Source organism: Indicator indicator, chromosome 30 (assembly GCF_027791375.1).
Source record: "Indicator indicator isolate 239-I01 chromosome 30, UM_Iind_1.1, whole genome shotgun sequence".
Classification (NCBI taxonomy): Eukaryota; Metazoa; Chordata; class Aves; order Piciformes; family Indicatoridae; genus Indicator; species Indicator indicator.
The window spans coordinates 5545126-5557394 of record NC_072039.1 but is presented as its reverse complement, the minus strand read 5'-3'; the positions used below and the strand labels follow the sequence as shown (position 1 = coordinate 5557394).

The 12269-nt window shown below is 51.4% G+C and overlaps 1 protein-coding gene across 1 annotated transcript in view; it reads left to right on the top strand.

Moving 5' to 3' along the window:
- The window catches only part of SMG6 (SMG6 nonsense mediated mRNA decay factor), a 115864-nt gene that overhangs the window by 60865 nt on the left and 42730 nt on the right, over nucleotides 1-12269 (top strand). Inside the window, exon 13 of the mRNA XM_054394137.1 lies at nucleotides 5240-5441. Within this exon, the coding sequence (XP_054250112.1) occupies nucleotides 5240-5441 (202 nt within the window). The remainder of the gene's footprint in view (nucleotides 1-5239; nucleotides 5442-12269) is intronic.

Below are 12269 nucleotides of genomic sequence, written 5' to 3'. Positions count from 1 at the left end.
AGGACAGGAGCTAAACCTGACTGCGGACATCTCTGCTTCAGATCTGCAGTGTCCTGTGGTTTGGGGATTGTGTGTCTGGGCCAGTGTTCCCAGGTCTTCCAGCAGCACCAAGAGTTGCTTCTGCATCTTAAAATTAATTTCTGTCTGCATGTTTTATGAACATTACATTGAGGTCTAAGCAGTTGGTCATTTAAAGCAGTGACATTGCCTTGCAACAGGGTTGGAGTAGTCTCTTTCTGTCCCCAGGAGTAATTTGCAGAGACTGGGGGCGTAAAAGAGTGGAGTCCTGGGGAGAGGAGACCTGAATGGATCTCCTAAGGCAGAGATATTAGCAGCAGAGGAGGTGAAAGGCAGACCTCCAGGAAGGCTGCTGTCATTCAAGTGATGCCATCTCCTTTTAGGCCATATAGCTAAAGAGCTCAGATGTATGAAGAGGGCTGAGCACAGGAGAGCAAAGATTCTCCTTGCTCTACTTTGTTACTGCAATGAATTTGTTGCTAAACAAAGCACAAGAATCAATGGGGAAGCCACTGGCTGGACAGACAAACTGCCACAGGGCTGACCCTGGTGAATCTCTGCTCCTTCCATGCTGGAGCAAAGGGCCTCTCTCAGTTTGTGGAGACTGTCTGCAAGCATTTAAAAATGGTTAATTTAAACCAAGTATTAAATTAAATCCAAAAGCTCTGAGCACATTCTGGAGCTTACCTTCCCAGAGAGATCTGCCAGATCGCTCTCATCACATCGCTCTTGTGGAGAAGTGTCACTGAGATGGCAGCTCCCACTGGGAGAGATGGACAGAGTCTTGGATGGGGATGCCAAGATCTTGCTGGAGTTTGCTGAAGACTAAATGGAAAATCCCTTTTGCAGATCTCAGTCTTAGTTAGTAATTCTGGCCATCAGAGCTTCCCTATCAAGACATCAAAGTGAGGATTCAGAGGTGTCTCAGTAGTGTAAACCTGGCTGAGAATGAAGGTAAAGTTGAGTGAAGCAGAAGCCAAAAGGCTCTATGGAGAAGGGAGCTGTGGTGAAGCAGAGACTGACTGGGAGGAGGCTGCACCTCTCCCAGGGAGGAAAGCATCCTTCTAACTCTGAAGGCAGGTTCCCAGGAGAGGGATGGGTTTATGGATGCCCAGTTGGCCAAAGGGACTGAATGCAGGGTGAGTGGAATCATTGGTGACATGGGGCAAGGGACCATGACCACCTCATCCCCACTGTGGGCAACTGTGTCTGAGCCCAGGGCAAGGTTGGTGAACATCTTCTGGAAGGAGCTTCCACCAACAACCTCTTTTGTTCCTTGCCGAGGGGCTGCCTTTAGTTTGGCTTTGACTTCCTCTAGGCTGGGAGAGAGGAAACCCAGGAGGGGGATACAGAGAGTTTAGTGCAGCAGTGCGGGAGCTGGGGTGGGCACCAGGAGCTGGTGGGTGCCCATTGCCTAGCCCCAGGAGCATTCAAGCCTGAGGTGTTTGCCATCTGCAGGGCCACTCAGCTCTCAGCAGCCAGGGAACACAATGCAGGGCTTCTTCTGCGCTGCACTTTCCGGGTTTGTTCTGCAGCTGTGGAGTTTGACTGTTAGTGTTTAAACAAGCTGGTATTACACAGGAAATGGCCACCTCCACAGGCCCCCGCAGGCTTGTAACATGGGGTCATTGTGCTTGATATTAATCACCAGGCAGCCCGCGCCCCCGGTGAAGATGGTGGCCCACGCCAGAGCACAGCGGCCAGCGGGGAGTTGGTGAGTGTCAGGCTTGCCCTGGCACCTTCTGCTTTCCCCACGCTCCAGCGTTGTGCTTTTTGCCTCGTGGTGGATGAGTGCCCACCGTGGGCATCCATCCATCCATCTTTGCCAGGAGCCATCCCTGTCCCCAGCCGGCTGCACACTCATGCGGGTGCGGTGCTGTCCCGGCCAGGCTGTGTCCTGTCGGCCTGCAGCTGGGCTGCGCTCACACTGACAGCTACATTAAACCTGGAATCCTGAGGCAATAAAAAAGAAATTAACTCGTATTTTTTTTCCCCTGTCCTAGTGGAATAAGCAAATGTAAATGTGTCTGTGGGGAAGTGAATGAACCCCTGTTCTGAGGAAAGACCTCCAGCTCACCCCCTGCTCGCTTCCTCGGTTAAAAGCTCTGGGAGTCTCATCCCTGTACCTGGGAGCTGCGTGCCTGGGCTCAGTGTCAGTAATTCAGGGCCTCCCTCCACAGAGGGATGCTGAAGCTGTGGCACTGTGCATATGCAGCATGTCCAGGCACCTGGGCCTGCCATGGCTTTCCAGAGAGGCTCCAGCACTGCGGTGCTGTTGGGTGACATAAGCCAGAAACACCTGGAGGTGACTGTGGTGTGGTCCTGGGATGAAGCAGTAAGAAGAGAGCCTGAAAGAGCTCCCAGGTGGTGTTGTGCAGCCTCCTAGGGCTAGTGCCCATCCCAGCAGGAGATCCATGAGGCCATATGGTTTTGGCATGAGCTGTTAGCACTTGCTGGCTTTGCTGGTGAGTAGCAGCTGGTAAATGATCATGGTGGTGCCAGTGCTTGGAGATGTGCTGCAGAGAAGGAGCTGCACCCAAGGGGAAGGCAAAAAATTGTCAGACACACTCTCTGCAGTGCTCTCCTGTGCTGCAGGAAAAAACCACAGCAGAAACACCAAAATCACCTTCTTTGTTGGCTTTTCGAAGGTTCTGCAGGATTCTGCATGTGAGAGGGTGCTTGCCAGCTGACAGCCACTGCTGCCGAGCTGCTTAGAGTTGCTTTGCAACAAGCTCTTGCTACCCAGGCAGCCAGCAGTCTGTGATTTGGCTGAAAGAAGTCCAGGGTAGTAACATGACATGTCCAGTGCAAATGATAGATGTGGCAAGGTGCTGCGAAGCTGTAGGGAGCTGGGGATGAAGGGGATAAAGTGACAGGGACTGCTGTCATGCTCAGGGGGTAGTGTAGGGTTGTTCTGCCTGGCAGTGCTGCTGGAGGGGCTGAGGACAGGCAGCTATGGTGGGAGAGGAGAGGAAACCCCTACGATGGTGGCTCTGAGGGTGTCAGCTTGGTGACTGCTCACGTGGTGTTTTTCCCTCCCATGGAGGGAGATGGTTCCTTGTACTTAATCTGTACTACTCCTTCACCCCTCTACCACCCCTGTCCTGCTGTGGATCCCAGTCCTGCCCAGCATCCTACTGCTGCCTCCCTCCCACCCTCACCAGTCATGTCCACCCCCTGCCTGCAGCTCTGCTTCCTGGGGAATACAGAGGAGGTCTCTGCAATCTGTTTCTTTCCTTTCTCCTCCACTCTGGCCCCATGCACCTGGCTGTCTCAGCCCCTTGGGAGCATCCTTTGCATCGGTGCCTGTCCCCATCAGCCCCATGCACTCATTCCCCAGCAGTTGCAGGCACTTTCTCACTGTTTCCTCTCCCCTGCTGATGCCTGCAGCTTCTGCACCTCCTTCATCCAAGCCGACTCCTCATCGCAGCCTTGCTGGCGGGGCCCCACCAATGCTATGTGACCGGACTCAGGCAGCCGAGCCCAGTTGCCAGCAGGGCACTGGGGGAGGGCTAAGCCTCCCAAGCCTGTGCATCTCCCATGGGCAGAGCTCGCCTTGGAGGTGGCCCAGAGCAGCCCTATCACATCCGGTGCTTGTCTCTGCAGCCTGGGCCGGAGGATAAACTATCAGGGCTGTGGGGCAGTGGATCATTCCTCTTATTATTTTCTTCTTTTGCAGATAGAGGTCGTGGAAAGTTCAGTTCCTTTTAACCCTCGCAGCTCTGTTTATTTTCCAGCTGGTAGCACAAACGCAGCGTTTCCCATTACATCACAAAGAGCCTCGGACAGATCCCTCCGAAAAACGTGTTGCAACTGTTTATTTTTTTCCATATTTAAACATTTCTGACAGCCAGACCTGGCTGAGCCAAGCGAAGGGAGCTTTGTGAATGAACCCAGCTCCTGGTGTGGGTACCCAGAGGGTTTTGAAGGACCTCTTCTCCTCTGCAGTGTGCGGGCTGGGGCTGGCTTAGGGACGTGGGCGACTCTGCGGTGCATGTGTGCTGATTACGTGCCGGGCTTTGATTAATGGCTCCTCATTCTGCCTGGCTCCCAGGACGCTCTTGAAAACAAGATGTTTCATTTCAGTGTGCTTTCCTGGTACATTGATTCCCGTAAATAACCAAGTGCAGACTCTGTCCACCTGGAGCAGTTCAAAGAGCAGGGGGCCTCCCTCCAGCCCTGGGCTGCTTTGGGCTGCACTGGTCACTGCTGCACCCCTGGTGATGCTGGTTTGCTTGCGCTTTTCAGTGCCTCAGAGGTGGGGTGGAGGAGCAGCCCTCCTTACTGCCACCAGAGGAAGATCAGCCTCAGTTTCTCCTGTTCATTGCTTTTGTCCCAGTTAAAGCACTAAAAGACTCCATTCTGAAGTGCTTTTAGAAACAGGAGGTGGAAATGTGGTATGAGGCAGCCTGGTCAGCTGCAGTGCCTCAGTGCTTGATGCTTTCCTGTGCTGAACCTCTGGGGTACAGGACCCTCCTCAGGGTGTGCTCGGCGATGAGGAAGTGACAGGGATGTGCAGAGAGCGGTTCAGGGCTGCTGGTGGCTTTGTGTTCACACCTGGCTTCCCACATGTTGCTGCCACTCCATGAAGGTGAGAGGTGGTCACTCCTGAGTGTTGAAAGTGTGGCCAGAAGCAAACCATGGCTTAAGCCCCTGTGAGTGGGGGTTTAACTGAAGAAAATCTCTGTGCTTTTGAGTGTGGCTGCAGCACATGGTTGCAGCAGAAGAAAAGAAGGTACCCTGGCCTGGGCCGGAGCTGCCTGAGCTGGACTGAAGCCCCTCAGGTGCATCTTTTGCCCTGACAGCAGTGCAGGAGTTCAGTCTGTCCTCCCAGCAGGCTTTAAAATTGAGTAACAAGCAGCATTTCTCCCATCTGGAATGCGCTGGGGTCCTGCCGGCACTGCCCAGGGAAGCTGCTTCCTGCACATGTGCTGGCTCGGGAACGGGCAGAGGAGGGCAGAGCAGTGGGAAGGACAAGATCCTGGGAGCCGTCCCGGTGCAGGGGGGCGGCCGGGGTGGTCGGTGTCAGTGTTGCGGGTGAGGGTTGTGAGCCCTCCTGGCTTCGGTGCCAGCGCAGCTGCGGCCGGAGCCCTCCCAGTGGGGTAGGTTAGTAGTGGCTTGCCTGGCCTCGCCTCACCTCTCTGGTATTCGCTGCAGCATTGCAGGCAACTCCCAATGCATTCCAGCCCCGCATTGCTCACGTCTCTCCTCGTTCTCCCAGGGTCTCAGTAGATGTGTGGGCGACGCTGGCTGACTTCTGTAACATACTGACCACAGTGAATCAGTCGGAGGTGCCCTTGTACAAGGACCCAGATGACGACCTTGCCCTGCTTAGCCTGGAAGAGGATCGACTGCTCTCGGGCTTCATTCCCCTGCTGGTCGCCCCTCAGGAGCCCTGCTACGTGGAGAGGACCTCGGACAAGGTCAGCAGTAGGCCAAACATCCCCCCTTGATTCCTCCAGACTTTTATTCTTGGGAAGTTTTCTGTGCAAACGGAACACGATTAAGTCATTGAGAAGGGTGTTAAGGGAAAATATCGACCTTTCAGCCGCTGACATCCAGCTCTGTGTCATGAAAACCCCTCTCGACTTCCTCTGGTGTGTGTGTGCTCGCTGGCATGTTGTATATACGATCATTTCCTCACTTGTTTAAATAGTGCAGCTTGTGTTGGCAGTGCTCTCAGTGCACTCCAAATGGTTTGCATCATGCTTAAAGCACCCTCCCCCTCCCCCCGGCCACAAAACTCTGCCTTAGGAAGGCAGCCAGGACTTTTTTCCTTCTCTAAAGAGGAGAGTGATAAATAGGTGACTAGAGAGAAGCAGACACCATGTGTTAACGTACAAAAGGCTTTTAGGAATATGAAGCATTCCCCACTGCCCGCTCTCTATTTTCCTTTCTTTGCTCTAGGAGCCCATTCTAGCCTGAACTTTCCTTTGGCTGTTTGTTTTTAGAATAATGAAATCAGTTCCCTTGTTGATGTGGGGTTTTGGGTCTGCTCTCTGCCACCACCTGGCCAGAAGGGACCTGGGGACTGCACTTGGATAACATGTCTAAACCTGGGGGGGGGGGGTTGGAAGAGGCACAATGGCATTTGTTTTGCATGCCCGTGGAGGCACGGCAGGATGAGAGTGGTTCTCAACAGTTTCCTGCTTGGAGGCACAATCACAGCCCTAGCACCGCTGCTCAGCCAGGACACTGCAGCATTGCCTCCCCGAGCGGTTGCTGCAACCAGAGGAGAAGTGGAGATGCAGAGGCTGGGTTCTGTGGAGAGCTTGCATGTAGCAGTGGCAATGTTGCCTTCCCATGTGCCACTTCTTCTTGACTTTTTCCTGAAATGACAGTGAGAAATCCAGAACTTTTGTCACAAAGGGACCCAGGAGGTGCAGATTTCTCTTTCACTTCTCTGCCTGGCTCAGCCCATGCTCACAGCACTGCCTGTGGCAGAGGGGCACAGGGTCCCAGTAAAACTGAGAGCTCTTCCAGTTTGGGCAATCACCTTAGTCTAGGAAGTCACTGTAGAAAAACAGATTTTCAAGGCTGTCTTTGAAGGAGTTGCAATAGCAAACAGTGCAGTTGCCATTGCTGCCCTAAGGGAGCCTGTTTGCATGGTGTACATTGTGGCCTCACTGAGGTTCTGCTGGGGACGGTTCCAGTGCCCCACTCTCTCTACAGAGACTCTTTCCCCAGCAGCCACAAATCAGAGCCTGAAGCAGGCAGGTAAGGTGGCAGAGCAACTCCCCATAACTTGTGGGAGGGGGTCAGTATTCCCTGAACTCTGTCTCCTCTAACCACACTCTGGTTTATTTGGAGTGCCATCTACCTGCCTTGCCAGGCACTTGCACTCCTGTGTAAAAGAAGAGCAGTGTCCATGTCCTAAAGGTACACCTGAACTTTTGAGCTGAGTTTGCTCCCTGTCTTGGCTCCCTTTGCCTCTGGTGCTTTATAAAGAAACCACAACACCACTGGCAGGAGCTGGAACCCTTTGCAGCTCAGCAAACATCTGGGGTTGCCAGGCACAGTGATACCAGCTCAGCTCTGCTGGGAAGGCAACACAGACCACAGAGAGGAGGAGGCCTGACTGTGTCTGTTCCTCCCTTTCTTGCTGGGCTGGGGTTTTTTTTGTTGTTTTTTTTGCCACCTCTATAGCTTTTGCTTGATTTGAAAGTAGCTGGCCTTGGAACCACAATCCCACCCAGCAGGCTGGGGTGTTTGCTCAGGTTTGTGCAGGTCTGATCTCCTGTGCTGTGCCAGTTGTGTCATTCCATCCTCTGATCCTTGCTTTACACACAAAACACATCACACAGAGGTAGTCAAAGGAACTCCCTGATACCAGCACTACCCAGGACACGCTGGAGCAGAAGCAAAGGGTTCTGCAAGGTCTTTCCTCAATCCAGTACTAACCGTTAATGGTCAGAGTGGTGAAACAAGTGTGCATGTTCACTGTACAGAGAACACCCAAGAGGATTACAGGGAGGGCAGTGAGATAGAGCAGAGATCTCAAAAGCTTGCCTTCCAAGAAGGGACTGGCAGAGCTGGGGCTTTTTAGTCTAGAGGAAATTCGGGGAAAATTCAGTAAGCTGCTGCTGAGAGGAGAACAAACTGTCCTCCAGCTCCATGCTGAAAAGCACAGGAAGGAATGGGCATAAATTGCAGTAAAATAGAAGAGGACTACACTTGAGGAAAACCTTCATGCCTTTGGGTAGTTAAGTGCTTGAAAGCAGCCTCCTGAGCCATTCTGCAGAAACTCTTCAGCCTTGGAGATATTTAAAAGCAGGCTGGGTGGTTCTGTCAGGTGCATCTTGGGTGAAGGTGAATGCTTTGGAAAAGGAGGCAAAGTAACCTCTTTGGATGTTCCTACCCCATTTTCAGTGATTCAGTAATGCTGTAGAAAGGAACTAGAGTGCCACCTGCATCACTACAAATGACTGCCTTGTTCCACAAGCCTTCTGCTTCTGCAGTATTAATGAAGGAAATTGTTTGACTCTCCAGAAGCAGGATGTTGTAGAAGGCAAAACAAACCAAGCCAGAAAGGTAAGGCTGAGTGCCATGAACCCAAATGCCTTTCACAAATGGCCATGAGCAAGATACAAAAAGACAATTCCCTGCAAAGAAACCCCCAGCCCACCTTAACCAGGGGTTCCTTGTGCGCAGTTCCCAGCCCAATATCTTACATCCCTGGAGGTATTTAAGATTTATGTAGACACAGTGCTTAGGGATACGATTTAATGAAGGACCTTTTAGTGTTAGGTTAATGATTGGACTTGATGATCTTAAAGGTCTTTTCCAATCTAGGCAGTTCTCTGCCTCTGTCTCTCTAGCTCTCTGCCCTCTTTTTTGGCATGCAGAGCCCAGATGAAGCTGACTCCTCAGCCAGTGCATCTCTGGGCTTTTTGCAGAGGAAGGGTGCCATGGCCATGGTGACATGAGGGAATTTGTATTCCTGAGCCTCAGTCAGGGTCTGCAGCAGAGCAGTTCTGTCTGAATGTGGTCATCCAGTCACATTGCAGGAACTTTCTTATTCCTCTGCTCCTTTTTGTTTGCTGAATGAGCTGCAGGCAGGTGAGAAATGTGCAGGTAAGAACTGGGAAAGCCCATACTGATTTTTCATTGCTTTTTTGCAGGAGTTATTTTTCTGCACCAAATTTATTTCTCTGTGTTCTCAGTCTTGGCCCAGTTTTCATAGAATGGCTTTGGTTGCCATTAGAGATGTCTGCTCCATGCTCCCCACCATGGGCAGGGATGCTTCTCAACTAGACTCAGCTGCACATCCAACCTGGCTGGGAACACCTCCAGGGAGGAGGCAACTCCACAAGTTCCTGACAGTTCTTTGCTCTAGAGGCAAAGAAAATGCACTACTCTTTATATGGCACCCTGTGAATGTCTTCTGGGCAGGGAGGAGGGTTCCAGTATGCCAAAGTGGCTCTGGGAGAAGGGTTCCAGTATGCTCAAGTGGCTCTGGGAAGCTTGCTGTGGTACCTTTCCTATCATTTGCATGGCTGGGAAGATGCAGTTGGCTTTTTACTACAAGGATGATATCTCACTTTGCTTGCTGATGCTCCAAATCCTTACCCCATGCTTTTGCACCATTGCTTTTTGATGAATTTGTAACATTTCAGAGGAAACAAATCTGTAGAAAGGCAAAAACTGGAGAGTTTTGAGCTTGAAATGGTGTTAGATTATTGATTATTTGCTCTACCAAGAGGATGGTTGTTTTGTAAGCTGCTCTTCCCACTTCTTTTTGTTCTCCACGTCCCATTTAGCAGATGAAGTGCAGTACTCAGCCAGAGTTTCTCAGCAAGTTCTTGAGCATTTGGCCTGTCTCTTGTTTTGAGTGAAAATGTTCTGACTCGGTTCGTTGCCATGAAGCTGTGCATTTGGATTCCTACTGGAGCCAGTGTGACACTTAGAGCTTCCCATCGTCTCTTGCACTATCATTGAAGCTGTAACCAACAAAAGCTGGCTCCAGGGTGAGCATAACTTGGTGATGTTTTCCTGGGCGTATGTTGGGCAGCTATCCATTGCAGCTTCTGTGATGGAACACCATCGAACGTGCCAGTCAACAGCAAACTATGCAGCCTGGTGCCTGAGCTGTCAGACTGTCTGCAGCGTTTGCAGCTGAAGGAGACAGTGCCAGGACCTCGCTCACCCAGCCTTGTACCCGAGGCAACAGCAGGGAATGGCAGCATGGCTGAGTGCAAGGCTCAGGGAGAAGGAAGGTAGCGACTGTGGATGCGTCAGGTGCTCTGTGGTGGTGCTGTGAGGGACTCATGGTGGGAAACGCTTGGGTCACGCTGAGGTTAGATTAGGGAGTCCTGGTGATGGTGCATCTGAGCTGTGCATGGGTCTGTCCTGCAGCCCTGGGAACCTGGGCCATGGCCTGGCTTTCGAAGCTCTCACTGAATCCTGATGTCTCGTGAGCATCCTGCTCAGCAGTGACCCCCGTGGAGCTGGTGGCAAGGCCGGAAGAGGGCTACAGATTGCTCAGCACCATGCAGAGCAGGAAGATCCTTCTCTGTGCGGGCACGTGGCATTCCTGATTGCCCTCATCCCTGCAACATGTTCATCACACAAGGCTCTGCCTGCAGTGCACACTCTGTCACGTGCCCCAGCCAGGGAGATATGGAGGAGAAAGTGTTAATGTCCCTTCCCACAATAAACCTCTCTGCATGGGGGGTCCTGAAACCAGAGCCTCTCTCTCCTCCCCCAGCCCTGACACACGTTAATAAAAGGTTTTTAAACGCCAATAAAAAGGCAGCAGCCCCAGCTCACCAGGTCCGGGGCCCAGGGTCCTTGGGAAGGCACTTCACAAATGTGTTTTTTGCATTTTCAGGCTTTTGGCTGGTGAATAAGATTGAGGAGAAATACTCCTTCCCCTGATAACAATACAGTGAGACGCAGGATCAGCAGTGTGTGGATTAAAACCAGACGGTGCATGATTAATACATGTGCTTATAGGGCTAGTCACTCTGGGTCCCTCCTCTCAAACAGAAAACCACTTTTTCTTTTTTTTTAGTTTTCCCCCCTCATGTGCATGCTCATGCATGGAGTGGCCTGGCTCGGATACTCACCACTCAGCTAGTATCAACCCTGCCTCACCTCAGCAGGCAAACGAAAGCCCTAAAATGCACAGCTCCAAGAAATAACCAGCACTGGTTTGCTTCCCCAGACCTATAAACTAGGTACTGTGTGGCTCCTCCAGCTCCAGGGTGGGCAGTTAGCTTCCTTATACTTGATGCCCTTCTTTATGTCACAAGTGCTTGCTTCCTGCTATTTGCACTTCTCACCTGTCAGTTCAGATCACCTAAAATCCAAGCTTTGTTCTCTGTAGAAAACACATCTCTTTCCTCTGTACTGTTCAGCCCGGGTGGGCAGTCCAGATTTAACCCTCTCTCTAGTTGCCCCAATATGTTCTCAACTTACAGAGCTAATAGTCTTTCAGTTAGCTATTTAGGGGCTAATTGTTTAGGCTCGGGCTAAAATTAGTCCTGTCTTGTTATTCTCTGTCTTGTGGTGTTTCATTCTGCTTTGGACTTGCAGATATCTTTTGGCAATGTGTAGTCATGTCTCTTAGAAAGGGAGCTTCAGGTTTAAAAGTCGTGGGGGAATAGCTCTTGGAATGACCAGGCTCTGTCATGCTTCTAAACACCAGAGGTTTTGTCCTTTCCATGACCTATCGACTTCTGGGATGCCAGGGATTAAATCCACATTAAAGTGGCTGTGCTGCAGTGATTTTGGGAGGACTTCTTGCGAGGCATCAGAGGAAGGGTAGCAAGAAGGAAGGGCACAGGTCTTACGAGGAGTGGCTGAGGGAAATGGGAATGTTTAGGCTGGGGAGACCTTGCTTTTTACAACTGCCTGAGAGGAGGTTGGAGCTAGGTGTCATTTGGTCTCTTCTCCCAAGTGACAAGCAATAGGACAAGAGGAAATGGCCTCAAGTTGCACTAGGGGTGTTTTTAGATTGGACATTAGGAAAAATGTCTTCCCCAAAGGGTTGTCAAGCCCTGTCCCAGGTTGCCCAGGGAAATGGTGCAGTCCCTATCCCTGGAGGGACTAAAAAGCCAGGGAGATGCGGTGCTGAGGGACATGGTTTAGCAGTGTCCTGGCAGTGCTGGATTAATAGTTGAACTTGATGATCTTAGGTGTCTCTTCCAACCAAAATGATGCTATGTTTCTAAGACCAGGATTTTGAGAGCACAAACTCTTTGTAAGCAGAGAGAAAACCCCAGTGAGCAAATGTAACTTTTCTCAGCATCTTTTCCATATTCCCATTCCATAGCCTTGGAGCACCTCCCTCCAGCTGGCAGGCAAATGCGCTCAGCCCATGAGAGCAAGAGCTTCCAGCTCAGAGTTTGATCCAGAGAGGAAAAGGGAAACTGTGAGCAGAGATCGGAGCCCCAAGTAGGAGAGTCCAAGGAGGAGTCATCTTTGAAAAACTCCTTCCATCCCTGCTTGCCTCGGTTTCCAAACAAGCACTGAAAGATCCCTGCCACAGGCAGCCCTACTCAGAGCTGGGACTTGGCAGGAGATGGCAGCCCCGCAGCGGCAGTTAGAGATGTTTACATTTTCTGACCAGTATCTGAACTCCATCCCAGCCTCGACCTTCCCTTTCATGTGGTGCCTTTGGATTGTAAAAGGCAATTAGGCTAAATTATGGGCCATGTTGGAAGATGATGTCATTGGGTGATGGAGTAGAGGGTGGATTTTATGCCACCACGAAGGTAGCGTGCAGGGACATCACCTGCTTTGAGCTC